Genomic DNA, 26,001 nt, shown 5'->3' on the forward strand with positions numbered 1-26,001 from the left:
CAGCTCCATATGACAGCACTGGCCAGGCGAGTGCTTTAAGTAGATTGACTTTCACTTCTTTTCTTATTTCCCGATCTTTCCATATTTGTACCATCTCCGTCATTCTTTTCTTTGCCAGGGTAATTCTGATTTTTATGTCATCTGTACAATCACCGTCATTTTTCTTAACTGAACCCAAGTATTTGAAGCTCTCTAGGTGTTCTGCATCTTGTCCATCTACTGAGATTGCAATATCTGATTCACCCACTTTCATGCACTTTGTCTTTTTCAGATTCAAACTGAGCAACCTCTTTTCCCCTGCCTCATGTACTCGACTCAACATTTCGTTTGGATCTTGCTGTTCATCAGCTGCTAGCACCGTGTCATCTGCAAATCTAAGATCGCTTATCTTATAGCCACCTCTACTCACTCCGTATTCATCTATATCTGCCTCATGCATCACTTGTTGTCTGTGAATAAGCATGGTGATACAGTGCAGCCTTGACGTACACCCTTCTCTACTGGAAAAGCTTCTGTGTTCTCACCGTTCCATCTCACCACTGCTGTCTGGCAAATATATAGACCTTGAAGTAGCACAACGAGGTGTCTAGGGAAACACATTTCCAGCATGATGTTAAAGAGCTGTGCGTGGCTTACTAAATCAAATGCCTTTGAATCATCAATGAAAATCAGCATTGCCTTATTATCTGTGTTGGATACCTTTTCAATTAGTGTTTGCAGTGTTACCAGCATTTCTGCACACCCTCTACCTTGTCTGTAACTTGCTTGCTCATCTGACATCTCTGAGTCCATCTTGTTTATCATTCTGTCCAACAAGATGGATAGCATGATTTTACTTGCGTGACTAATGAGGCTTATTGTGCGATAGTTTGCACAGTCTTTGCTGCATCCAGATTTGAAAATTGTGAGAAATTCCTGTGTTCTCCAGTCTTTCGGACATTCACATGAACTCCACATTTTGCAAACCAGCTGGTGCAGTGCTACTATAGCTGCTTGACCACTGTTTTTCAGAAGCTCTGCTGGTATTCCATCAACGCCTGGTGCCTTGTTAGTTTTTAATTAAAAAAAAGTACAAACTACCACATACTCCTCCGATGCATGTAGCGTGGCCAGCTGCTTCTTTTCCCCTGACAGTGGGGAGTTTCACCAGGGGGACGGAGGAGCACGCTATTGCCCACAGTCCCCCCCCCCGAACAGGCGCCCCGACCGACCAGAGGAGGCGCTAGTGCAGCGACCAAGGACACATACCCACATCCGGCTTCCCACCTGCAGACGCAGCCAGTTGTGTCTGTAGGGATGCCCGACCAAGCCGGAGGTAACACGGGGATTTGAACTGGCGATCCCTGTGTTGGTAGGCAACGAAATAGACTGCCATGCCACCTGGACGCCCTACTAGAATTTTTTACTCTCTTAAAGCAGCATCCTTAAGATTATGCATTATTTTTTTGATTTGAAATGTGATGGCGATGTAGCGATTCTGTTGGACAGGCAACCAATAGTACAGTAGAACAGCATCATATATATGTCGATGGATGTAGGAGCCAGTGAGAAATGGACCTGTTGCAAGTCATTTTCTGGAACTGCAAACAAGGTGTAGCAGCAGCAGCCATTGTGGCTCATGTGTCAGTCAGCTCACCAGTAAATAGTCTGCACCCTTCTTGAGATGATATCCCACCAAAGCTAAAGCAGGCAGTCTTAACGTCATCAGAGTACATGACCACATTGTTCTACAGTCACATTCATCATCCGTCTGACAGAAACGTGGCCACATTGGCATCGGTTCAGTCTTTTTTTTCCCTGCTGGAGTTGGTTCCAACACGTGTATGTTTGCTGCTGCACCAGTGTTCATCCTACCTTGTTAAATAATTTCAACAGCGGTATACGAAGACTGGAGAGTGTCTCGAACCATGGTAAAGATGACAGTGAGTATTATGCAACCTGATTGCACAGTTCATACAGCTGAAATAACAACTTTTGAACAGGGAAATGTTACAGATTGCAGCTTTACGAGTTGCAAACCTTTCTGATCAGTTGGATGGACATGCAGAGCTTGGTAGATACACAGCCCTGTCCATCCCGAGGCGTCATCCTGTAAGTAAAAAAAAAAAAGAACAACAAAAGCTATGTTGTGGGGCTCTAAAGCTGGCCCTCAAATAATCACAAGCATCCACCTAATCAATTATAATGATCAATTATAGTATGGCAAAGGCAGAAAATGAAGAGTGAGACAAGAGGAGGGGAGAAAAGGATTTGTGGGTTCTTATGGTACGAATGCTCTGAAGCCGGTCAGTTATCTGCACGCAGCGGCGGAGGGGAAACAGGAGAGAGGCATTTTGTTTTTGTCTCAGAGGAAGACCCGTGATTTGGGCTGGGAACCGGGACTTCCGGTGTGGGAAGATGGCGGCGCGGTGGCCTCACCCAATGCCGACTATGCAGTGTCTTTGCCCACGTCTGTAGCTGAGTTTGTGTCATCGTGTGAATAACTTTTACGAGGATTTGTGTGTGATCGTCGATTTCGTTTGATGGCTGCCGGGAGAGCTGGTGTTGGACCAGCTGGGAGAGCGGGGCAGGCTAAGCTAACTGCTAGCCCATGCAGACCGGCAGTTCCGGCAGTCATCCTGGCTGGCGTTCATTCTCCTGGACAGTGAATTGTTTTTTAATTGCGTTACAAATTTACTGAGTGGACTGTTGTTGTTGACTGTTTGTGTGTTTCTTTGTTTTTTGTTTTTTGTTCTCTCTGGTTTGTATGTTTTTGGTGGTGTCGGTTTTTGGGAGGTTTGGATATGTGTTTTTGTCTTTTGTGTTGCACTGCTGTGGGCTGGGAGAAACGAAATTTCCACTCTTTTGTGTATGCATATACATGAATGAGATGACAATAAATTCTTCCTGATTCCGGACTAGACATTCAGAGACAAAACAACAAAACGGTGGGTCAGGATGGAGAGAGGTTGAGAAGGCGTTTTCCTTTTGTTACTGCCAGTGCTATCCGCTTTTTAGCCTGTGTGCACGTGTGTGCGTGGGTGTATCTATGTGTGCGTACCAGTATTTGCATGCTTCTGCATTCAGGTGCAGCCCTAACTTTGCTTTGGTTAGTTGTTTGTCTCCTTCATGTGTAAGTAAGCGGCAGTGAAGGGCTGCATGGTTTATTGATAGACAGGTGGGGGATACCCACTGGCTTGTTGCCTGGACTATGAGGGCAGACTGGCCGAGGCTGTTTTGAAAAACAATAACCGAAGTTGAGCCTAGATAACAGATTTCCAACATCTTTCATTGGTTTTGGTGGATGGAGTTATTGTTTCCTGTCACGTTTTTATCTTTCACTGCCATTTACAGTGCCAGGCAAAAGTGTTCAACCCCCTTGACAGTCATCACTAATTTCTGGATTTTATAATCCAAAAAAAATTATGTTTTGCTGACTTTTATTAAATAAATTAAAAACTAAAATATAGTGCTTGCATAAGTATTCAACCCCCACATACCAATACTTTGTAGAGTACCCTTTTGCTGCAATAACAGCCATGATTCTCTTGGGGTAAGTATGTATAAGCTTTGCACATTCTTCTGGAGTAATTTTTGCCCATTCTTCTTGGCAGAATTTGTACAGGTCTTGCAGGTCGGTGGGATGGCGCCTCTGGACTGCGATTTTCAGTCTGTGCCACAGATTTTCAATGTGGTTGAGGTCCGGACTTTGACTTGGCTGCTCCAAAACGTTCACCTTTTTGTTGCTGAGCAATGCCATTGTTGCTTTAGTCTTGTGCTTAGGATCATTGTCCTGCTGGAAGGTGAACCTTCTCCCAAGCTTCAGTTTTATGGCAGACTGCAACAGGTCTTCTTCCAATTTTTCCCTGTATTTAGCTCCATCCATTCTCCCCTCAGTTTGAACAAGGTTCCCAGTGCCTGCAGCTGAAAAGCAACCCCATAGCATTGTGCTGCCGCCATGCCTCACTGTAGGGGGGCTGTTTTTAGGGCATGAGCAGTGTTAGGTTTGCGCCACACATAACGCTTTGAGTTTTAGCCAAAAAGCTCAAGTTTCGTCTCATCTGACCACAAAACCTTTACCCACATCCTAACTGGGTCTCTTGCTTGGTAGCAAACTCCAAGCGTGCTTTTATGTGCATGGTTTTGATCAACAGATTCTTTCTTGCCACCCTCCCATACAGGCCAGATTTATGGAGAGCCGTGATATGGTTGACTCATTTCCAGCCACTGACCTCCTTCAGATCCTTCAGAGTGACTGCAGGATCATCTGTGGCTTTCCTCACCAGCCCACGTCTTGCTCGGAAATTTAGCTTTGAGGGACGGCCTGTCCTACAAAGCGTCTGGGTCAGAAAGGCACGGTCTAGTCAGAAAGGCATGAACTGAGGAAGCCTCTGGGATGAGAGGCGAAACGTCTTCACGGATGTATACCAAGTCCAGTCGCACTTGATTCAACTCCTTTGGATAACCATGACCTGGATGAATGAGAACATTCACAGACATGGTGTGATACAGCTTCCCCTTCCTGACAATGGATCGAACGGTGTTCCATGGGACATCAAACACTTGGATATTATTTTGTGTCCCTTTCCCGCCTTCTGCACTTAAATCACTTTGTCTCTTACTTCAGTGTTATGATCCTTTGTCTTCCATTTACTGATGGAGTTCACACCCGGCTAATGGACTTTACACAGAGTGCTTTTTATACCCATAAACCAGACCGTTACTTTAATATCTTACAAGTGCTCACTAATTATATCCAGTTGTGTTTACCTGAGTTTGTTTTAGGAATAATTTGTCATTTGTGTAAACTTGGAGCTTTCAGAGCACAAGGAGTTTTTAATTAGTTTTGAATTAGTTTATTTAATTAGTTTTAATTAAAATTAAAATAAAAGTAATAAAATACAAAAAACAAATAATAATAATAGTAAATAATAAATGTGTAATATGTATTGTTATATATAATAACATATAACAATAATATATAATAAATATATATAATGTTCAAAATATGATATAATATAATAACTAATGGCTTTGGCAACAATGCTGTTAGAGCTTATGGGTTCACAAAAACAATAATATTCAGGAACAGATGTGTGAGTATCTTTTATAATCCAGAAATTGGTGATGATGGTCAAGGGGGTTGAATACTTTTGCAAATCTTTGTATTTTTAGGATTGGCATGCCGTTACAATCTTTATTATGCGCGACCGCTAATTAAAACTAAGTCTGAAACTCTTATAAACAATTATATTAATAAGCAAATGTGTGTCTCTACGAAGACACCACACGTAGATGGGCACAGCTGTAATGAAGCAGCCTACGGCCTATCATGAATGGAGCGTCATTATGCAGCTGAATTCCAACAAAATGTCACTTTTTTGCCTGTTTCTCTTGACAGGGCAGAAATAAATCACTAATGACTCCGTGGTACAAATAAATGCCCCCATCTTTGCTGGTGCAGAGAGTGTGATTAGGTGTGCGGGGACTTATAATGTGGCACATATCTGCTGCTCCGAGCACGAGAGGCATGTGGGAGAACGTGGTCTCCTCTCCGCCTCGTCTCACCGCCGCTGTCCACGCTCCCTCCACATGCCTAATTGTATCTCATTAAAATACTGATGTGAAGATTCTCAACGTTAGACTCTGCGATTAAGACTTCAGCATGAGATGAACATTTTTCTGCTCGTTCAAGGTTACTTATTTTCCATATTCATGTTTTCCAGATCCCCATTTTCCATTTAATGGCTCCATGATTTAAGGAGCTTTAATGGCCAAGACTAATTGACTCCCAGCCTCACTAATGTTTTTTTCCCCTCCCCTTAATGGCCTTGTGTTTTCTGCTAAAGTAGTATTCGCAGGTGATTCTCACAGCTACTGTAAAACCTATTACTTGTTTCTTCTTTTTTTTTTATTCCCTGTTTACTCGAGGCCTTTGGGGTGTGTTAAGTTTCCTTACATCTCCCCGTATGCCGCTTTCGACCGTAGCACTGATGTGTGGATCCGGCGATGAGTCCGCGAGCCCCAATCTCGCTCTGCAGCCATGTGTGAACCTGAGTGCAGCAGCACATCAATATTTAATCCCCTCGCTGTTCCCTCGATTGTTTTTTGGCTTTTCCTACGAGCAGAAGAACCCCTAAAAATCTGAAAAAAATTTGATAAAACTCTCCCAGGTGAGGTGGAGGTGAGGAGAGTTAGTGGTGGAGTAAGATGGGGGGTCGGCGAGGATAACACACGGGGAAGAGAGTAGCCGCCTCTGATTGCCCCCCCCCCCCCGCCTAAGCTCCCTGCATCGATTTTGAAGGAGCTCTGGAAACCACAGCAGCTGCTGACAGAGTCACTTCACTTATAGCCCATCAAGTCTCTCCGCTTATTGATTGCATGGGTGCACAGGGAGGTTGCAGCGAACCCACAACCCCCCCCCTCCCGCCCAACACCACCACCTTTCTGTCTGGCTTGCTGCTGCCGTCTCACCGCTTCTTTGGCCCTCCGCTGCCTCCAGCTGCCACACTCGACTCTGCACGTGCCCACCCTTCCACCCGGGCACGGGTGGAGGGGGGGACTGAGGGAGGCCCAGGCATGTCGAGGTTGATGCAAAAATAGTCCGCCGGCTCTGGGATGGCATGCGACCCCGAGGGACGGCCAAAATTGGACACCTTTCTTAAGGTGCGAAGTGGTTTTTTTGTCTCTCCCCCGCTGACACAGAAGGATAGGGAGGGTTCGGGCGGGTGTTGGGAGGGCGGGCGGCGTCTCTGTAATAGTGCGGTGGGAGTAAATAGGCCAGGGGAAAGAGAGGACTTAGGGGGACTGTCACCAATTGTCACCACGAGTTGCCCAGCTTTCGTATTAATTTTCCTTTTTGTGTGCCTGGGGAGCTGAGTGAGAAATCATCCACCTATAAATAGATGTGTGTTTGTGTGTGTGTGTGTGTGTGTGTGTGTGTGTGTGTGTTGTGTGCACGCACACACACACACGCATGCATGCTAGCTTGTAATAGTGAGTGTGTATTGTGCATATAGTAGTGTCTTAAGATGAAGTGGCCTGGCACCCACCGGTAAGAAGTGGGGGTCTCCACCTCTTGCTGGGGGGCTCCACCCTAGCTGTAGTCTGTCACTGTAAACACAGGGCTGAATGAAGGGCCTTGTCAGCCCCTCGTTCTTCACCCCATTCGCTCTTTTCTATCTTGCTCCACGGTCTCTCGCCAACGTCGGCCATCACTGATTCTCGTAGTCTCCGAAGCTCGCGTCTTCTCCGGAGGTATCTTAAAACGAATGGTCATTGGAGATTGTCCATTATTTGTACTTGACACTTTAATCGATGCTCAGCCTTTAAATACATCCCGCTTCCGGTGTGGGAAGATGGCTGCGCGAATTCGCGTTTGCGTCAGCCTCCCCCAGTGCCGGTGTCAGAAGACGGCGGCACGAATTCACATTTGCGGCGGCCTCACCCGGTACCGTCCATGCAGTGTCTTTGTCCACGTTTGCGTCTAAGTTTTGTCTTCGTTTGATGGCTGGGAGAGCTGGCGCTGGATCGGCGCTGGAAGCAGGACAGGCTAAGCTAACTGCTAGCCCATGCAGACCGGCAGTTTCGATACCACCGAGGGCGGTCTGGCGGCGGCCTCACCTGGCGTGGACTGTGGTGTTCTTGATGTCGACGTGAGGAGTGCGGGGAGGTGTGGGCAGGGGCGCAACGAGGGGGGTGCAGAGGGTGCAATGCATACAGGCTCCACAGCGGGGGCGCCAAAAGACCGTACGCAAAAAAAATTATAATTAAAATATATAACATGTAACTATATATTCTAATCCAAAATTCTCATCTAAGTAATAATATTTATAGATATTAAACTTTTAAAAAACAAATATGCCTATAACCAGAAATTGTTTACTGTACACTGTACTTTTGGCACCCCCGCTGATGCGGCGCCTGTGTGCATTGCACCCTCTGCACCCCCCCTCGTTGCGCCCCTGTGAGTGTGTCTGGCTGGGAGAGCTGGTGCTGGATCGGCTGGGAGAGCTTGGTCTGCTTCGTCCGGTGGGCCCGGGGACCACGGCCCCTGCCTGGAGCTGCAAAACGCCGAGGGTGGACTGACAGTGGGCTAAGCTAACTGCTAGCCCATGCAGACCGGCGGTTCCAACAGTCCTCCTTGCTGGCGTTCGTTCCCTTGGACGGGGATTTTTTTGTGTGTGTGTTAGTTTGGGTATCTGTGTTCTTGTAGGGTTTGGATGTGTTTTTGTGTTTTTTGTGTTTTGCTGCTGTGGGCTGGGGGAAACGCCATTTCGTTTCATTTCATGTACACAAGTGAAATGACAAAGTGTTCCTGATCCTGGTCTACATTTAATGTGGTTGTGAGTAGGACTATTCCAGGCCAACTGAAACGATCCCTGTCCCTTTAAATGTGTGCACCCTGCATGTGACACACATCGCTCTGGATGTGTCTTCATGCTTCAGTGATGAACGAGCACCAGAAGGTAATGTTCCTGCAACCCTCTCCCTCCTGACAAGTCCGGCTTTATAAAAAAAAACACAAAAAAAACTTCTCTCACAGATTTCACCTGTTTTGACGTCCAGTGAGGAGCGGCCACACACAGCGTCTCCATTGACTGAATTAATAAAGTGAACGGCAGATCTCGGGGCTCTGTTTAAAGGGGTCCTGGAACACGCTGACCTGAGTCACAAAGCTCGGCAGCAAACCTTGACCCTTTCCCCGTGCTGGCTGATGCTACAGACGGTGGTCTGGGTGAACCCAGCTTTAACTCTGTGTGTGTAATTTGTTATGTTGTCCTTACTTCAGTTCGCTGGTAAGCATTGCGTGTTTCCGCCCTACCTCAGGCCAGTAACCTTTTTGTTGTATCATGTAGCACACTCTCTGAATCAATTTGTGACCCTTGACCTCCATGTGGATGGAGGGAAGACTGAGCTTCGCCGACCTTACTTCAGACCATGAAAACTGAGAGATTGACGCGAGGCAGCGCTTTAGAGATAGTAGTGTGTGTGTGTGTGTGTGGGGGGGGAGAATCAGGAACTTTTTTTTGTCATTTCGTTTCCCCCAGCCCACAACAGTGCAACACCAAGACAAAAACACATATCCTAAAACTACAAGAACTACAAGAACACATACTAACTAACACATATATCCAAACTAAAAAAAAATACAAATAAAAAAATAACGCCACTGTCAAAGGGAACGAACGCCAGTCAGGATGACTGTCGGAACTGCCGGTCTGCATGGGCTAGCAGTTAGCTTAGCCTGCCCCGCTTCCTCGTCCTGTCAGACCACCCTCAGCGTTACCTCCTCGGTCACCGCTCCAGGCAGGGCCGTGGTCCTTGGGCCCACTAGACGCAGCAGAAAAAGTTCTCCCAGCCATCAAACGAAGACAGAACTTAAATGCAGCCATGGAAAAAGACACTGCATGGACCCGAACTGGGTGAGGCCGCCACAAACTGGAATTCCCGCTGCCATCTTCCCACACTGGTAAAGGGTGAGGCTGCTGCAAACGTGAATTCGCGTGGCCATCTTCCCACACCAGAAACAGAAATCCACACCTGCTGTAGCAGCAGAAAACAAAAAGGAAGTCAGAGCAGAGGTCTGACATTTCAGATCTTACATCTGAGAGATAAGCTTGCTGCCCTTGTCATGTGTGACGTTCAAGAGAAGCATTGTCCCGAAGACGCTTTGACAAGACACATTGTAATCAACAGACACATCATCTGCTGGGAGAATTGAATCAGCAACCTTCCACTGACGGAGTCAATCACCGGCACCACCACTCCAACCTGCCACCATGTCTTCCAGTTGACCTGATATAGAAATACATTTTTCCATACAGAAGCTCCTGATGCAACTGCAGTAGTGGGTGGAATTTGTAATGTATGATTCTCCCAGACATTGCAGCGCCTCTTTAAAAATTCACATTGTTTTGGTTTACGTGGCTGATGTTGGTACCTTAATTTGACTTTTTGCGTGATACCATTTATCTAGATGCTATCTTTGCATGGTTAGATGAGAGATAAGATTGGTCTGGTCTTTGCATGGTCAGGTCTTTGCATGGTCTGGTCTTTGCTGGTCTGGTCTTTGCATGTTCTGGTCTTTGCATGGTCTGGTCTTTGCATGGTCAGGTCTTTGCATGGTCTGGTCTTTGCATGGTCTGGTCTTTGCATGGTCAGGTATTTATTTGCATGGTCTGGTCTTTACATGGTCTAGTCTTTGCATGCTCAGGTGAGCTTTTCGGGGTCTCAGCGTGTGACACTCTCTGATTCTCACCCCTGTGGGGCTGTCTGCTCTCTCTTCTCTGACTAGCTGTCCCTGAGCAGAAAACAAATAGAGGCAGGAGATGAAATACAAAGAGAAGAAGGATGAACACCAAGACCTATCATACAGATCTTGTAAAATGGCTTCCTTTGGGTGAAGGGGGAAAAAATGGCACGTCAATCATGCACATTTGGACTGGAAAGGTTGTTGGTATGTCTCTGTGCTTCCATCAGACCTGAGAGGATGGACTTTATTTTGTAACTGCAAGTATGAAATTTTTGTTTTTTGTTTTTTTGGTGCAGTTGAATGTTGTGTATCTCGGGTTTTATCTTAAACACTTGTCTGTCCGTCGCATCTGTCGACCATCAAAGCCATCAATATGGCGTAGAAAGGGAGTTCAATGTGCTGCTGCAGTTTTTTTTTGCCTCGTTGTTATGCCGGGGCTGTATGTATTTTGCTGGTGTAGTTAAATGATGCAGTAAATCAGGCTCCAGGGGTGTTGTTACCCACGTTTACATCCCTCTTATTGATATTCCTGTTTGAAGAGTGAGGCAGTCTACCCATTCAACAGCTGCTAGGCTGGGCGAAGTCACTACAAAGCCCCACGAGACCGTCCGCTATGTCGGCAGGGCTCTTTGTCTGTTTGCTTCGGCATTTCTCTATGACTGTTTTTTAAATTTATTTACCCCCCCTTTTCTTTCTTTTTTTTTGCCTCCTGCTTTCTGTTGGAAGGACCCTGGTCGAGGTGTGTAGGCTCTCCGTCTCCTCCCACGTGATCATCCTAATCACTCCTGATGTAGCTCTGCAGTCACTTACATCACCAGTTAATGAACCTGCCAATTAGAAAAATTACCCCTTAACACTGCTAATTTTTTCCCTTAAAAATGTTTGCTTTCGTGGGCAGAAAATCTCATTAGGCTTAGTTGATATTGAAAGAGTTGAACCATGTCCGTGCAAAACAATGTCCTCCCAATCAATTCATACAAGCCCTTCTTTCTGCGCCTTCTTCTGTCTTATGCACTCTTGCTCGGGTTGTCTGTGGATGGCAGTACTGCTGATAGTTATGCAGATCTTTACTTTGTACCACCAGGCATATATCTTTTCTGAGATGTTCCTTTGTTTTTGCTGTATGATAATGAAGATTGAATGTGATTGTTTTTCTTATCCCCCCCGTGGTGGTCAGAGAGCAGGGTCGATAACGGAGCGGGAGCCCATAGTAATCCCCATAGACTGTGAAATTGAATATCCAGAGCCCGTCGATACAAACATCTAGCAACTTATGCAGAAATTTAACATCCAGAGCCCGTTTATACAAACTTCTAGCAACTTATGCAAAGATGAAAATCATCTTTTCTTTCCTGGATTCTGTGGGTCGAGAGACAAATCCGAAGATCAATGCCACACCCACTTGAGCCGAGAAAGCTTGTCCACCATTTTGAATTTTGTCCTTATTTATTTATTTGTTTGTTTGTTTGTTTATTGCTACTTCTCCTGCATACAGACTTTAAGCAATCATCACCAACTTTGGTACAGAGCATCTTGGGACCAAGCTGGAAAAAGAAAAATTTTTGGGGTGCTTGATATTCCAGTAGTGGTCCAAAGACATGTAGGTCCAAAGACACAGTCCAAAGACATGTAGGTCAGGTGAATTAGCCATACTAACTGTCCCTAGTGTGAATCTGTCGGCCCTGTGATGGCCTGGCGACCTGTCAAGGGTGTCTCCCTGCCTGCCACCCCAGTGACTGCTGGCATAGGCTCCAGCATCCCGCAACCCCGACTGGGATAAGCGGCTTGGATAATGGATGGATGGATGGATGGATGGATATTCCATTAAGGCTTCATTATAGAAACCAATCACATGTTATCAAAGTGGCTAATTAAAAAAAAATGTGCAATAACTCATGGATGTGTTGAGATATCAACCTGCAATTTGAGACACGTTCAGGAGTTTTCACTAAGCTTACATATTAAAGTGCATTGGGTTTAACATCTAGGGGGCGCCAGTGGCGGCGTTTCACCAAAACCTAGCGTGTGGCAGAGTGATAACAACGCACAACGACGGTGTGTGTCTCACATCGGAATGTTGCACCGCATCGAACGTACATAATGGCACCATAACAGTACACAGACTCCCAGGACCAAATAATCTAGGCACGAGGACAGGTAAAACGTATGTTCAAATCCAACTGGCATGTACAAAACCTATAGCCAGAGAAAAGAGACCAGATCTGCTTAAAAGTCTCCACACGAAAACTGACAGACACACCTGTGCCTAAAGGCTATAAACCCAGTGTTGAAGATGCCTAAATTATGCAAGACCAACACAGCAGATGTTGCAGACACCTTCACCCCACACAAACACTTGAGCTGTTATTTAAAGCCCCAATCCGCAATTTACGAACCATGTGGCTCCGCTATATTCTATTGATTCTGCAGGTCTGGGCAGTGCAGACTCAAAATAGTGTGTCTCACAAATTGTGGGTTGGGGTTTTAAAGTGTTGTTTTCTTTGACAGGATATATAAAAACACAGGTTTTACCTTTCTGTCCTCGCGGTAAAGTCGTTAGGTTAGTCCACGGGAGGGCAGCAGCGAGGTCACAGCTGAGCGAACGTCCCCACCAGTTCCTCCAAATCGAACCTTTTCACCAGTTCTTCTTCCACTGACACCAGCATCACGTGGTTTAGTCCTCCATGTCCCCTGGTGGTCCTCAGATATTTCTTCACTCTTTTTTTTCCCCTTTTGGATTTTCCCCCTTTTTCTCCCCAGTTGTATCCGGCCAATTACCCCACTGCCTTAGAACAAGACTTTATGTGAATTTATTAAGACTTAGACTGAATTTATTAAGACTTAGACTGAATTTATTAAGACTTAGACTGAATTTATTAAGAATTAGACTGAATTTATTAAGACTTAGACTGAATTTATTATAGTGCCTTAGAACAACTCCGTCACTATAATAAATTCAGTCAAATGACAATAAAAAATAATAATGAATATAAAATGTTGTTCACTAGAGAATATTAAACACTGCTCATTGCATGATGTTGTTGAATCAGGGCATTAGTGTGTCCAGCAGGACAAAGGATCCTAATTGACTTTCCGTTGGCATTGTTTCTGTGGTGGCGGCTCGTGATTTTAACACATTACGTGCCGCCACCACCTGATGCGAGTGTTAAGAGGTTGTGGTCATTTCACGTGAGTTCAGGTTGGTTTTTGGCGTGTTGCTTTTATTTCAACATATGTAACGTGTCTTTGTTCCTTGAAAGGTACTCTATAAATAGAATGTATTATTATCATTATTATATCATTATCATTATTTATTATATCAAAATATTATTATTATATCATTATTAATGTTATTTATTATGTCATTATTATTATATCATTATTATTATTATTATTATTATTATTATTATTATATTTAGAGGCCTAGAAAAACAGAGCAAGCTGCTTTACCTGCCTGTGATGACCATACTGTCTGCATACGGTAATGTTTATGTGCAAGACATCCAGGAAACAATCTGTTACTGCAGCTCAGAAATTCAATAGATGGGCAGGTAGTCTTATCCAAACAACTTCTCTGTGTGCCATATTGATGAGTGCATTTAGCATGGTTGACCCATTTCAGAGTAGTCACGAGAGCAGTCAGAGAGTCAGGCAACATGAAATGATGCACACCAGTTAATATGGAAACCGTGAGTCTGAACCCTAGAGCAGAGGGTGATCCTCACCCGGGCTGTGTCTCACAGAGCCCTGTGCTGTGATTCAGAGATACTGCAGTGCAGATGAGTTGTCGCTATACCGAGACCAGGAGCAAGGCATCCCCCGCCCCCCCAAAAAAATAAAATCTACATGATAGATGCAGTTTACATGGGGAAAACAAAGCGGGAGTACACAAGTGACACGGCCACAAAGGAAGGACAGATGAACAGGATGTTTAATCCACAAAACACTCGGCTTCTTTATGGGCTTGAATTATTAATGCAGGGGTTGCATAATGATGTGAGAGGGAGCAGAGCTGAAAGTGACCCATTTTGTGTACCCATGCGGATTGGCCTAAAAGGTAATGGCCTGTGGAAGACATTGGTTTAAAATGAGTTGTCTTGTGTTGCTTTGGCCTCACGCTAACCGGCGGTGCACGTGCTGACTCCTTACCTAGATATGCAGCGGTCTCAAGGAAAGTAGCTGTAGATGCCTGGTCTGCTCAACGGTGGGGGGAAACCAGGCGTCTGGGTGGCGTGGTGGTCTACTCTGTTGCCTACCAACACGGGGATCACCAGATCGAATCCCCTGTGTTACCTCCGGCTTGCTCGGGCATTACTACAGGCTCAATTGGCCGTATCTGCAGGTGCGAAGCCGGGTGTGGGTATGTGTCCTGGTCGCTGCACTAGCGCCTCCTCTGCTCTGATTGGTCAGGGCACCTGTTCGGGGGGAACTGGTGGGAATGGCATGACCCTCCCATGTCCTACGTCCCCCTGGTGAAACTCCTCACTGTCAGGTGAAAAGAAGCAGCTGGTGTTTCCACTTGTATGGGAGGAGGCATGTGGTAGTCTGCAGCCCTCCCCGGATCGGCAGAGGGGGTGGAGCAGCGACCGGGACGGCTCAGAAGAGTGGGGTAATTGGCCGGATACGGTTTACGTTGGAGGCCTGTTGTCTCCGCGCTAGGCTATAGGGAAATGGACTGGCAGGCCGGAAACCAGAAAAAAAGGCCACAGAGAGGAAATAGAAAGTCTCCGTTGCCGTAATTAAAAGGGTTCATGCCAGGGGCGGGGTTTTATGACAGGCTGGTTAATATGTCTACAAGGCTTTCTTTATTTATTTCTGTGCTGGGAGGAAAATATGGATCGCTGGTCAGTGAAAGGGAGCTTCCTAGAAACAGTGACTGAAGCGATCTATATCATAGATATGATAGGTTAATAATCCATGTCGATTCTTTGTTTTACTGAGCAGTTTATGCCTCAGGAGCAGGGATGTAGCACAATCACATGACATTAAACAGCCAAGGTGCTGAGTTGCATTTGACCAAATAAAGGGACGGTGTGGTACTTGCTAAATTAGCTTTCACTAATGATGAAGCTGGTAGGTAATGTCAACCCGGTCTCACCAGTCTGCGTACAAATAATGTGATATTACGCTTTGTGTGCAGTGCATATGCCAAAATCCAATTTTGCGTGCAGATGATACACCAATCCTTTCCAGTACCTTCTGTGGAGAGCTGATGCGTCCAAATAAGCTTGGGCATCCACAACCAGAGTTAGGGTCAGGGGTCGGGGTTAGGGTCAGGGCTAGGGTGAGGGTTAGGGTTGCAGTGGTTAGCATGGTCGCCTCACAGCAAGAAGGTCCTGGGTTCGAACCCCGGGGTAGTCCAACCTTGGTGGGTCGTCCCGGGTCGTCCTCTGTGTGGAGTTTGCATGTTCTCCCCGTGTCTGCGTGGGTTTCCTCCGGGTGCTGTGGTTTCCTCCCACAGTCCAAAGACATGTAGGTCAGGTGGATCGGCCGTACTAAATTGTCCCTAGGTGTTTGTGTCTGTGGGGGTGGGGGTGGGGGGGTGCCCTGTGATGGCCAGGCGGCCTGTCTGGGGTGTCTTCCCCGCCTGCTGCCCAATAACTGCTGGAATAGGCTCCACCCAGATAGCATCTGGATGTGGGCCACTTCAGGCAGTGATGCAGCACTGATGGTCTTCTTCTGGCCCTGACAAAATGGATGTGACCCTGAAGTGGCCCACATGTACTATAGCAAATATGGCCCAAATGTGCCAAATCAAATGTGGGCCTTTTTTGGCAAAGATGCGGTGCTCTGGGCAACATGTAATCTGGATGTGACCCTGAAGTGGCCCGTGTGGTAAATGGTGAATATGGCCCAAATATCACAAAACAAATATGGGCCGCCTTTGGCAAACATGTGGCATTGCTACGGCTTGGTTCTGGCCCAGATCTGGCAAACAGGAGCGGACCGCCCAAGTGCCATCATTCCACGCGGTATGTGGGCCGGATGAAAGTGTCGAGTGTGGGACGGGTCCAGGCCACAGCAGTTGTGCTATCTGGGCAGCATCCCCACGACCCTGAGAGCAGGGTAAGCGGTTTGGATCATGGATGAATGGATGGAATATATCTATTCTCTCTTTTTTTCCAGCCTGTTAACTCACATAGTGGACCTTTAATCATACTGTCTCAAAACATAGACCTACCCCAGCTGTTGTGACATGGGAATAAACAGTATTGTGCCCACTGTTTGTACCTAGTGATGCAAGATCAGGTAGCCCTCTATCTCTCTCTCTCTCTGTCTGTGTGTCGCTTTCTCTCTATCCCATGCAAAGGGAAACTAATTAACAGATTTTACAAAAGCTACTTGCTTGGTTTCATATAATACCTCTTTCTGTGTGTTGCATTCTGGGGGTTTTCGGGGGTCCCGTGGGTTAACCGGAGCCTCATTTTCCTGCACCCTCGACCGCTTCAGCCGCGTCCGCTCCTCCACACGTGTAACGCAGGAAGTTGTTGCGTCACTACGTTGTGGTTCTGTGAAAGCTGTTGTTTTCCTGTCAGCTAGAGGCTTGTTTTGATGGGTTTTAGGGAGAAAAGCTCCCCGGGGGTAAATATTCGGCGTGAACACATCAGCTTGGCACACAGATTCAGGGCGTTCGTTAGGAAGCAGGTAGACAGCAGCTTAACGTAATTGTCTTCATTACATCATGCGATGTTTTAGTCAGTGGAGCAAAGCAACCCATCTGGATTTTTGCATCTCGATGGGTAACTGTGCCCAAGGAGCTGTCTCACATCGATCACGTATCAACATCTTTTTACCATTTTTCTGGCATCGTCTCATTTCTTCCTCTTTGCACACAGAGCTTTTTTCATCGTTGCTCAATCGAGCCAATAATAACCGAATATTCTTACCACGGATGATGAATATAGTGCTGCCAGAACTGTACATAATCCAATCCAGAGAAAATGGTTTAACTGGGTGGCCTACTTACCACGGCATGCAGCAGCAGTGTCATGTAACTAGGCCTGTGTATGTTGGTGATCACTACGACACGTCTTGTTCCGGAGGTAGAACCTCATTTGTTTCTCCTTCCTCTTCACGGTTGTCCATCCACCCAGCCATTATTCAAACCGCTTATCCTGCTCTCAGGGTTGCAGGAATGCTGGAGCCTATCCCAGCAGTCATTGGGCAGCAGAGGTGGAAAACTCTGCTTCAGAAAGTAGAAGTACTAACCATGTATATGCTCCACCCATGCACTAAACCAGCTGATTCTAATTAGCGCAACACTTCAGCCAGGTAGGAGAACTAATCAGTGAAATCAGCTGGTTTAGTCCATGGGTGGAGCAAATACATGGTGAGTACTTCTACTCTCTGAAGCCGGGTTTTCCACCTCTGTTGGGCAGCAGGTGGGGAGACACCCTGGACAGGCTGCCAGGCCATCACAGGACCGACACACACACACATTCAGACCTAGGGACGATTTAGTACGGCTGGTTCACCTGACCTACATGTCTTTGGACTGTGGGAGGAAACCGGAGCCCCCGGAGGAAACCCACGCAGACACGGGGAGAACATGCAAACGCCACACAGAGGACGACCTGGGACGACCCCCAAGGTTGGACAACCCCAGGGCTCGAAAACAGGACCTTCTTGCTGTTAGGCGACCGCGCCAACCGCTGCGCCACTGTGCCACTCTTCATGGTTGTGGTAAAGGCAAAATTCTGCACTTAGCAGTGTAATAAACCCGTGAAAACACAAATCAGACAACTTTGAATTAGCTGCTGTTGAGAGCCAACCAAAAGCCACGTGGAGGTTTGGTAATCAAGAGATGGAGTATGTTAGGGTGGCTACTTAGACGGGTACGCACATTTCTCACAAGCTCACTGCTCCCTTTCTCTCCTCCGTGACCGTTTCCCCTTGAAATAATTGTGTTTGTGTGTGCCTATTGTGTTGGGTGCCATCTTTCGCCCGCTCATTATCGGAGCAGGTTCAAGGAGACAGCTTCTCATTTGCATAGGAAGCCCTGGGGGCCGGGACCCTGGCGTGTAGCAGCCAGGTGATTCATACGGTACCAGCCCCTACATGCTTATTTTGCCGAGGACTAGATTAAAACGCGGCCAATCAGTCAGCCCTGCTCACAGCGACCCAGTAGAAAATGAACCGGGGCACACCTTCACCTCAACTCCGCCGTCTTAAAAAGCAGCAGGTGCACTTTTATTGACCTTCGAACCCTCCCACTCTGAAGGAATAGACCTATTTTACACCAACCATAGCAACTAAACTTGTAGGCGTATAACTTATGTTAAGCACAGATTTGTGGTGTAATGAAGGAAGGTAAGAGCAAGAGGGCGGCACGGAGGCGCAGTGGTTAGCGCGGTCACCTCACAGCAAGAAGGTCCTGGGTTCGAACCCCAGGGTAGTCCAACCTTTGGGGTCGTCCCAGGTCGTCCTCTGTGTGGAGTTTGCATGTTCTCCCCGTGTCTGTGTGGGTTTCCTCCGGGGGCTCCGGTTTCCTCCCACAGTCCAAAGACATGCAGGTCAGGTGAATCGGCCGTACTAAATTGTCCCTAGGTGTGAATGTGTGTGTGTGTGTGTGTGTGTGTGTGTGTGTGTGTGTGTGTGTGTGTTGGCCCTGTGATGGACTGGTGACGTGTCCAGGGTGTCTCCCCGTCTGTCGCCTAATAACTGCTGGGAAAGGCTCCAGCGTCCCGCGATCATAATGAGGATAAGTGGCTTGGATGGATGGATGGATGGATGGATGGATGAAGGAAAGTGGCAGAAATTCTTCTTTCGTGATTGTCAAGACAGTTTGCTAAAGCAAACTTTGTGAATGGCCAATACTGGTAGGAGCCATAAGGGAAGTGAAATTTGACCATAAAGGGGTGTCCGTAATACCTCTTAACCGGTATACTCTCCAGCCAAATAGTATGACGTGCAGCTTGCCCATTGTGCTTTACTTCATTGGTGATACAGAGCAGATGCAGACAACCTTGTGCCAGGGAGTGCCAAGAGTTTGCAGGTTTTCCTTCCAAACCTTCACTATACCGGCTGATTTTACTGATCGGTACCTTACACCAAAGAGGACAGATGATCAGTAAAACCACCTGATGTTTTTATGTGGGAAGATGGCGCAAATTCACATCTGCCAGTACCGTCCATGCAGTGTCTTTGTCCATGTCTGTGTCTTAAGTTTGTCTTGGTTTGATGGCTGGGAGAGCTGGCGCTGGATCGGCTGGGAGAGCCTGGTCTGCTGTGTCCTGTGGGCCCAGGGACCACGGCCCTGCCTGGAACTGTGCCCGAAGAGGTAACACCGAGGGCGGTCTGACAGGACGCGGAAGCGGGGCAGGCTAAGCTAACTGCTAGCCCATGCTGACTGGCAATTCCAGTAATACCGAGGGCGGTCTGGCAGTGGCCTCGCCTCGCCTAGCCTTGACTGTGTTTTTAGTGTTGTGTTGTGGAGTGCAGGGAGGTGTGTCGAGGTGTCTGGCTGGGAGAGCTGGCGCTGGATTGGCTTGGAGAGCTTGGTCTGCTGCGTCCTGTGGGCCCAAGGACCACGGCCCTGACTGGAGCTGTGCACACTGAGGGTGGTCTAACAGGACGCAGAAGTAGGGAAGGCTAAGCTAACTGCTAGCCCATACAGACCATCAGTTCCGACAGTCATCCTGGCTGGTGTTCGTTCTCCTGGACAGTGATTTTTTTTCTTTGTATGGTTTGGATATATGTGTTAGTTTGGATATGTGTGTTAGTTTGGATATACACTCACCGGCCACTTTATTAGGTACACCTTGCTAGTACCGGGTTGGACCCCCTTTTGCCTTCAGAACTGCCTTAATCCTTCGTGGCATAGATTCAACAAGGTACTGGAAACATTCCTCAGAGAGTTTGGTCCATATTGACATGATAGCATCACGCAGTTGCTGCAGATTTGTCGGCTGCACATCCATGATGCGAATCTCCCGGTCCACCACATCCCAAAGGTGCTCTATTGGATTGAGATCTGGTGACTGTGGAGGCCATTTGAGTACAGTGAACTCATTGTCATGTTCAAGAAACCAGTCTGAGATGATTCGAGCTTTATGACATGGCGCGTTATCCTGCTGGAAGTAGCCATCAGAAGATGGGAACACTGTGGTCATAAAGGGATGGACATGGTCAGCAACAATACTCAGGTAGGCTGTGGCGTTGACACGATGCTCAATTGGTACTAAGGGGCCCAAAGTGTGCCAAGAAAATATCCCCCACACCATTACACCACCACCACCAGCCTGAACCGTTGATACAAGGCAGGATGGATCCATGCTTTCATGTTGTTGACGCCAAATTCTGACCCTACCATCCGAATGTCGCAGCAGAAATCGAGACTCATCGGACCAGGCAACGTTTTTCCAATCTTCTATTGTCCAATTTTGGTGAGCCTGTGCAAATTGTAGCCTCAGTTTCCTGTTCTTAGCTGACAGGAGTGGCACCCGGTGTGGTCTTCTGCTGCTGTAGCCCATCTGCCTCAGGGTTCGACGTGTTGTGCATTCAGAGATGCTCTTCTGCATACCTCGGTTGTAATGAGTGGTTATTTGAGTTACTGTTGCCTTTCTATCAGCTCGAACCAGTCTGGCCATTCTCCTCTGACCTCTGGCATCAACAAGGCATTTTCGCCCACAGAACTGCCGCTCACTGGATATTTTCTCTTTTTCGACCATTCTCTGTAAACCCTAGAGATGGTTGTGTGTGAAAATCCCAGTAGATCAGCAGTTTCTGAAATACTCAGACCAGCCCGTCTGGCACCAACAACCATGCCACGTTCAAAGTCACTTAAATCACCTTTCTTCCCCATTCTGATGCTCGGTTTGAATTGCAGCAGATCGTCTTGACCATGTCTACATGCCTAAATGCATTGAGTTGCTGCCATGTGATTGGCTGATTAGAAATTTGCGTTAACGAGCAGTTGGACAGGTGTGCCTAATAAAGTGGCCGGTGAGTGTATGTGTTAGTTTGGATATATGTGTTAGTTTGGATATACGTGTTCGTGAAGTTCCTGTAGTCTTTGTCTTTGTGTTGCACTGCTGTGGGCTGGGGAAACGGTTTTGTTTCATTTCATGTGCGCAAGTGCATGAAATGAAATGACAAAGGGATTCTGATTCTGGTTGTGATTGGTTCGAAGTTAAATCTACATACATTTGGCCCACTACGGCACACGGTTACCTTCAGCTGAAACAGACCTCTGATCTTCTCTGCCTGACTGAGGTCCTTCCATTTGAATTACATACATGTACTGTACGATGCCTGCATTTGCCCTCCATGTTGAAATGGCACTTGGTTGAGATGTCAAAAACAGATCTCAGTGTTGACCATTACACATGCTGTATATAGAGTAAACTGTCCTAAACTCCAGTGTAGATGCGAGTGGTGCATGAATGATGAGTAACTGGATGTATGAATTGAGGTATTTCTAAAAAAAATCTTTTCTGCTTGTTTTCCTTGCATAATGTCTTTTGGGTGCCATCTATCACAGAGGGTCAAATAAAAGCTAATCCTGTTATGACCGTGGAGACAGTATCTCCCTTCAGCTAATGGTGACTAACCTCCTGTCCTCTGCTTCCATTTCTCCTACCTTTATTGTGCAGTGTTTCTGTTTTAAGAGCACTGAGCTGGAAATGTGATGCATGTTATATGAAGGTGTCTGTTGTTTGTTTCCTCTCCTCCTACCTTCTCTGCTTACCTTTCCTTCTGCCTCTCCTCTGCTCGCAGGAGAGAAAACTGTGTGCGTTCCCGACTATTGAGATCTGTAACGAAGATCTCACCCACTACATGATGCCATTGTCCCGCCAGACCGACTTCTTCGTTCAGGAGATGAGGGACGAGGTCAAAACAGACGTGAAAGAAGAGGACTCTGATGAGGACAGAGGGACTGACATTACAGGTACTGGAAGATGTCGCTCAGCCCGTTTCAGGTCCCGTTGCAGCTAGCGCCAGCCAGGCCTGTTAATGACATAACGTACAGCTTGGGGCGTCTGGGTAGCATGGCGGTCTATTCCGTTGCCTACCAACACGGGGCTCGCCGGTTCGAATCCCTGTGTTACTTCAGGCTTGGTCGGGCGTCCCTACAGACATAGTTAATTGGCAGTGTCTGCGGGTGGAAAGCCGGATGTGGGTATGTGTCTTGGTCGCTGCACTAGCGCCCCCCTCTGGTTGGTCAGGGTGCCTGTTCGGGGGGAGGGGAAACGGGGGAATAGCGTGATCCTCCCACGCGCTATGTCCCTCTGGTGAAACTCCTCACTGTCAGGTGAAAAGAAGCGGCTGGCGACTCCACATGTATGGGAGGAGGCATGTGGTAGTGTGCAGCCCTCCCCGGATCGGCAGAGGGGGTGGAGCAGCAACCGGGATGGTGCAGAAGAGTGGGGTAATTGGCCAAGTACAATTGGGGGGGAAAGGGGGGTGAGGAAAAAAAGAAATAACTTACAGCTTGAGTCAAAACGTTCCCCCAAACTATTTAATTCAAGTTGCTGTTAGAGTTGTGAAACAGTTTCCATCAGACCTTGTTTGTTAGACGAGAGCTTCGCATTTTGCTCTTTATCCGTTTACGTTTTACCCCCCCCCCCCCCCCCAGAGTTTGTTTGGTTGCCTCACTTAGCCTGGTCCGATTGAGCGAGTTGAAAAGAAAAATGAAGTGGCGTCCCACATTGTTCAGACTACAGCCCGAGTGGTAGAAAAAGAGTAAATAAGATATGCGGTGGGATATTGTCCAGCCACTGCACCCCCGTCCCCATGGACATCTGATATACGAGACCCTGCAATTGCTCCGTCACTGCCAGTGTGCCCCTTCAAGTGCAGTGTTTTCTAGAACTGCTGTTATTCTTTAAAACTTCACAGGTGGTGGGAGGGGGCGTCCAGGTAGCGTGGCGGTCTATTCCGTTGCCTACCAACACGGGGATCGCCGGTTCAAATTCACATGTTACTTCCGGCTTGGTCAGGCGTCCCTACAGACACAATTGCCCGTGTCTGCGGGTGGGAAGCCGGATGTGGGTATGTGTCCTGGTCGCTGCACTAGCGCCTCCTCTGGCTGGTTCGGGAGGGGGAACTGGGGGGAATAGTGTGATCCTCCCACGTGCTACGTCCCCCTGGTGAAACTCCTCACTGCTAGGTGAAAAGAAGTAGCTGGCAACTCCACATGTATGGGAGGAGGTGTGTGGTAGTCTGCAGCCCTCTCCCCGGATTGGCAGAGGGGGTGGAGCAGCGACCGGGACGGCTCAGAAGAGTGGGGTATTTGAGTATAATTAGGGAGAAAAAGGGGAGGGGAAACTTCACGAGGGGGTGGGGGGCTTGTGGTTAAATGCCGTGCCAGTCTTGATTTTGTACTGAATCATTCTGTAATGAAAAGGAGCGTTAGGTGGCCAGTACAGAGTGGGCGGTGGTGGGCTGATGGAGATAAGGTGCTCCCTGACTTGAGTGCTTGGACGATGTGAAGGACTGTGATAGCTCTGGTAAACATCGCTTGAATGCAATAAACACCTTGTAAAAAGTAGGCCTGTCAGGAGGTTTTGTTATCTACTTCTGTGTGCCTGCTGTTTTAAGCATTTGAGCCAGTTCAGGTGGTTCGGGCATCTGATTAGGTTGCCTCCTGGACGCCTTCCTCTGGGGGGTTTCCGGGCACGGCCGACTGGGAGGAGACCCCGGGGTAGAGCCAGAACTCGCTGGAGATACTACATGTCCAGTCTGGCCTGGGAACGCCTTGGGATCCCCCAGGAGGAGCTGCAGGGCGTTGCTGGGGAGAGGGAGGTCTGGAGCGCCCTACTTAGCTTGCTGCCACTGCGACCCGACCCCGGAGAAGCGGCTGATGATGAATGAATGAATGAATGTCTGGGGTCACCATCAGCAGAGCACAGGTGGGCAACACCAGTATATGCCTCTGTACTGATAGAGACCTTGCCACTGTCAACTGTGGGGGCCTGGAAGTCAGTCAGTGTTGTGAGTTGGGATGCTGTTCATTGTGTCACAATGATTTGTCAATGCCGCCGGACGATAAAGTGATGGTTGATGCCGGAGACTCAGACTGATGAGAAAGTTGATGAGGAAGGACTGAGGTGTGATGGCTCGTACATGTTCTGTAGTCTCATGAGGACGAGCGCTGAATCACACAGAACGCTATCCCATCTTCCTAATCTTATCCTTTTTGTTTTTGTTTTTATTTGTCTCCTTGCTCCACGAACTTGTTTTTGTAGTCTTCTTTCTGGTAAGTGAAGAAGGAAGGATGCACCACATGCTGTATTTGTCAATCACATACATTGAGAAATGTCCAATTTGGCAAAACCAGAAAATTAGCGCAGTATTTTAAGTATAATCTACTTAAAATACTTAAAAATAAAATACTTAAACACTTAAAATACTTTAAAAAATAAAAGGACAGTGATGGTGGTTTCAATGCATAAAGGATATAAAGGAGTGTAGATGTAGATGACAGTGATGGAGGCGTCCATAAGGAGTGTAAATGTAGAGGGCAGTGATGGAGGTGTCCATAAGGAGTGTGGATGTAGAGGGCAGTGATTGAGGTGTCCTTAAGGAGTGTGGATATAGAGGGCAGTGATGGAGGTGTCCATAAGGAGTGTGGATATAGAGGGCAGTGATGGAGGTGTCCATAAGGAGTGTAGATGTAGAGGGCAGTGATGGAGGTGTCCATAAGGAGTGTGGATATAGAGGGCAGTGATGATGGTGTCCATGTCCCGGTTCCCAGCTGATGGTTTGTTTGTTGCTCTACTTGCTTTTCACTTTTAATAACACAACTTTTGACAAATCCTTGGGACCATTAGATTATTTTAATTGATTTTATGGTTTGCCTCTATAATTAGTTTCTACTACTACTACTACTACTTTCGGCTGCTCCTGTTAGGGGGCGCCACAGCGGATCATCCATTTCCATCTCTCCCTGTGCTCTGCATCTTCCTCTGTCACACCAGCCACCTGCATGTCCTCCCTCACCACATCCATAAACCTCCTCTTTGGCCTTCCTCTTCTCCTCTTCCCTGGCAGCTCCATATTCAGCATCCTTCCCCCAATATAGCCAACATCTCTCCTCCACCCATGTCCACACCATCTCAATCTTGCCTCTCTTGCTTTGTCTCCAAACCGTCCAACCTGAGCTGTCCCTCTAATATACTCGTTCCTAACCCTGTCCTTCTTCTCTATTATTAGTTTATGAATTATTTGTTTTTAAATTTTTCCCCCTTTTTCTCCCAATTGTACTTGGCCAATTACCCCACTCTTCCGAGCCGTCCCGGTCGCTGCTCCACCCCCTCTGCCGATCCAGGGAGGGCTGCAGACTACCACATGCCTCCTCCGATACACGTGGAGTCGCCAGCTGCTTCTTTTCCCCTGACAGTGAGGACTTTCGCCAGGGGGACGTAGCACGTGGGAGGATCATGCTATTCTCCCCCAGTCCCCCCCCCCCCGAACTGGCGCTCTGACCAACCAGGGGAGGTGCTAGTGCAGCGACCAGGACACAAACCCACATCCGGCTTCCCACTCGCAGATACGGACAGTTGGGTCTGTAGGGACACCTGACCAAGCCGGAGGTAACACAGTGATTTGAACCAGCGAGCCCCGTGTTGGTAAGCAACGGAATAGACCGCCACACCACCCGGATGCCCCTATTTTATGGATTTTATTTGATCGTCGACTCCTGCCCTGACTTGATCGCACTGAAGCCTCCAATCTTTTGGCAAAAAATATATTGGGCGTGCAGGATTCTTGAAGATGCTTTCATTCAAGTGAAGGGCTTGTTCAGTTCATCAAGCTGTGAGTGT

The 26,001-nt window shown here is 47.4% G+C and overlaps 1 protein-coding gene across 1 annotated transcript in view; it reads left to right on the forward strand.

Annotated features, from left to right (window-relative positions):
* The window catches only part of tex264a (testis expressed 264, ER-phagy receptor a), a 120,228-nt gene that overhangs the window by 77,814 nt on the left and 16,413 nt on the right, over window positions 1–26,001 (forward strand). Inside the window, exon 3 of the mRNA XM_056275435.1 lies at window positions 21,953–22,124. Coding sequence (XP_056131410.1) covers window positions 21,953–22,124 — 172 coding nt within the window. The remainder of the gene's footprint in view (window positions 1–21,952; window positions 22,125–26,001) is intronic.

This window comes from Lampris incognitus, chromosome 2 (genome assembly GCF_029633865.1).
Source record: "Lampris incognitus isolate fLamInc1 chromosome 2, fLamInc1.hap2, whole genome shotgun sequence".
Lineage (NCBI taxonomy): Eukaryota > Metazoa > Chordata > Actinopteri > Lampriformes > Lampridae > Lampris > Lampris incognitus.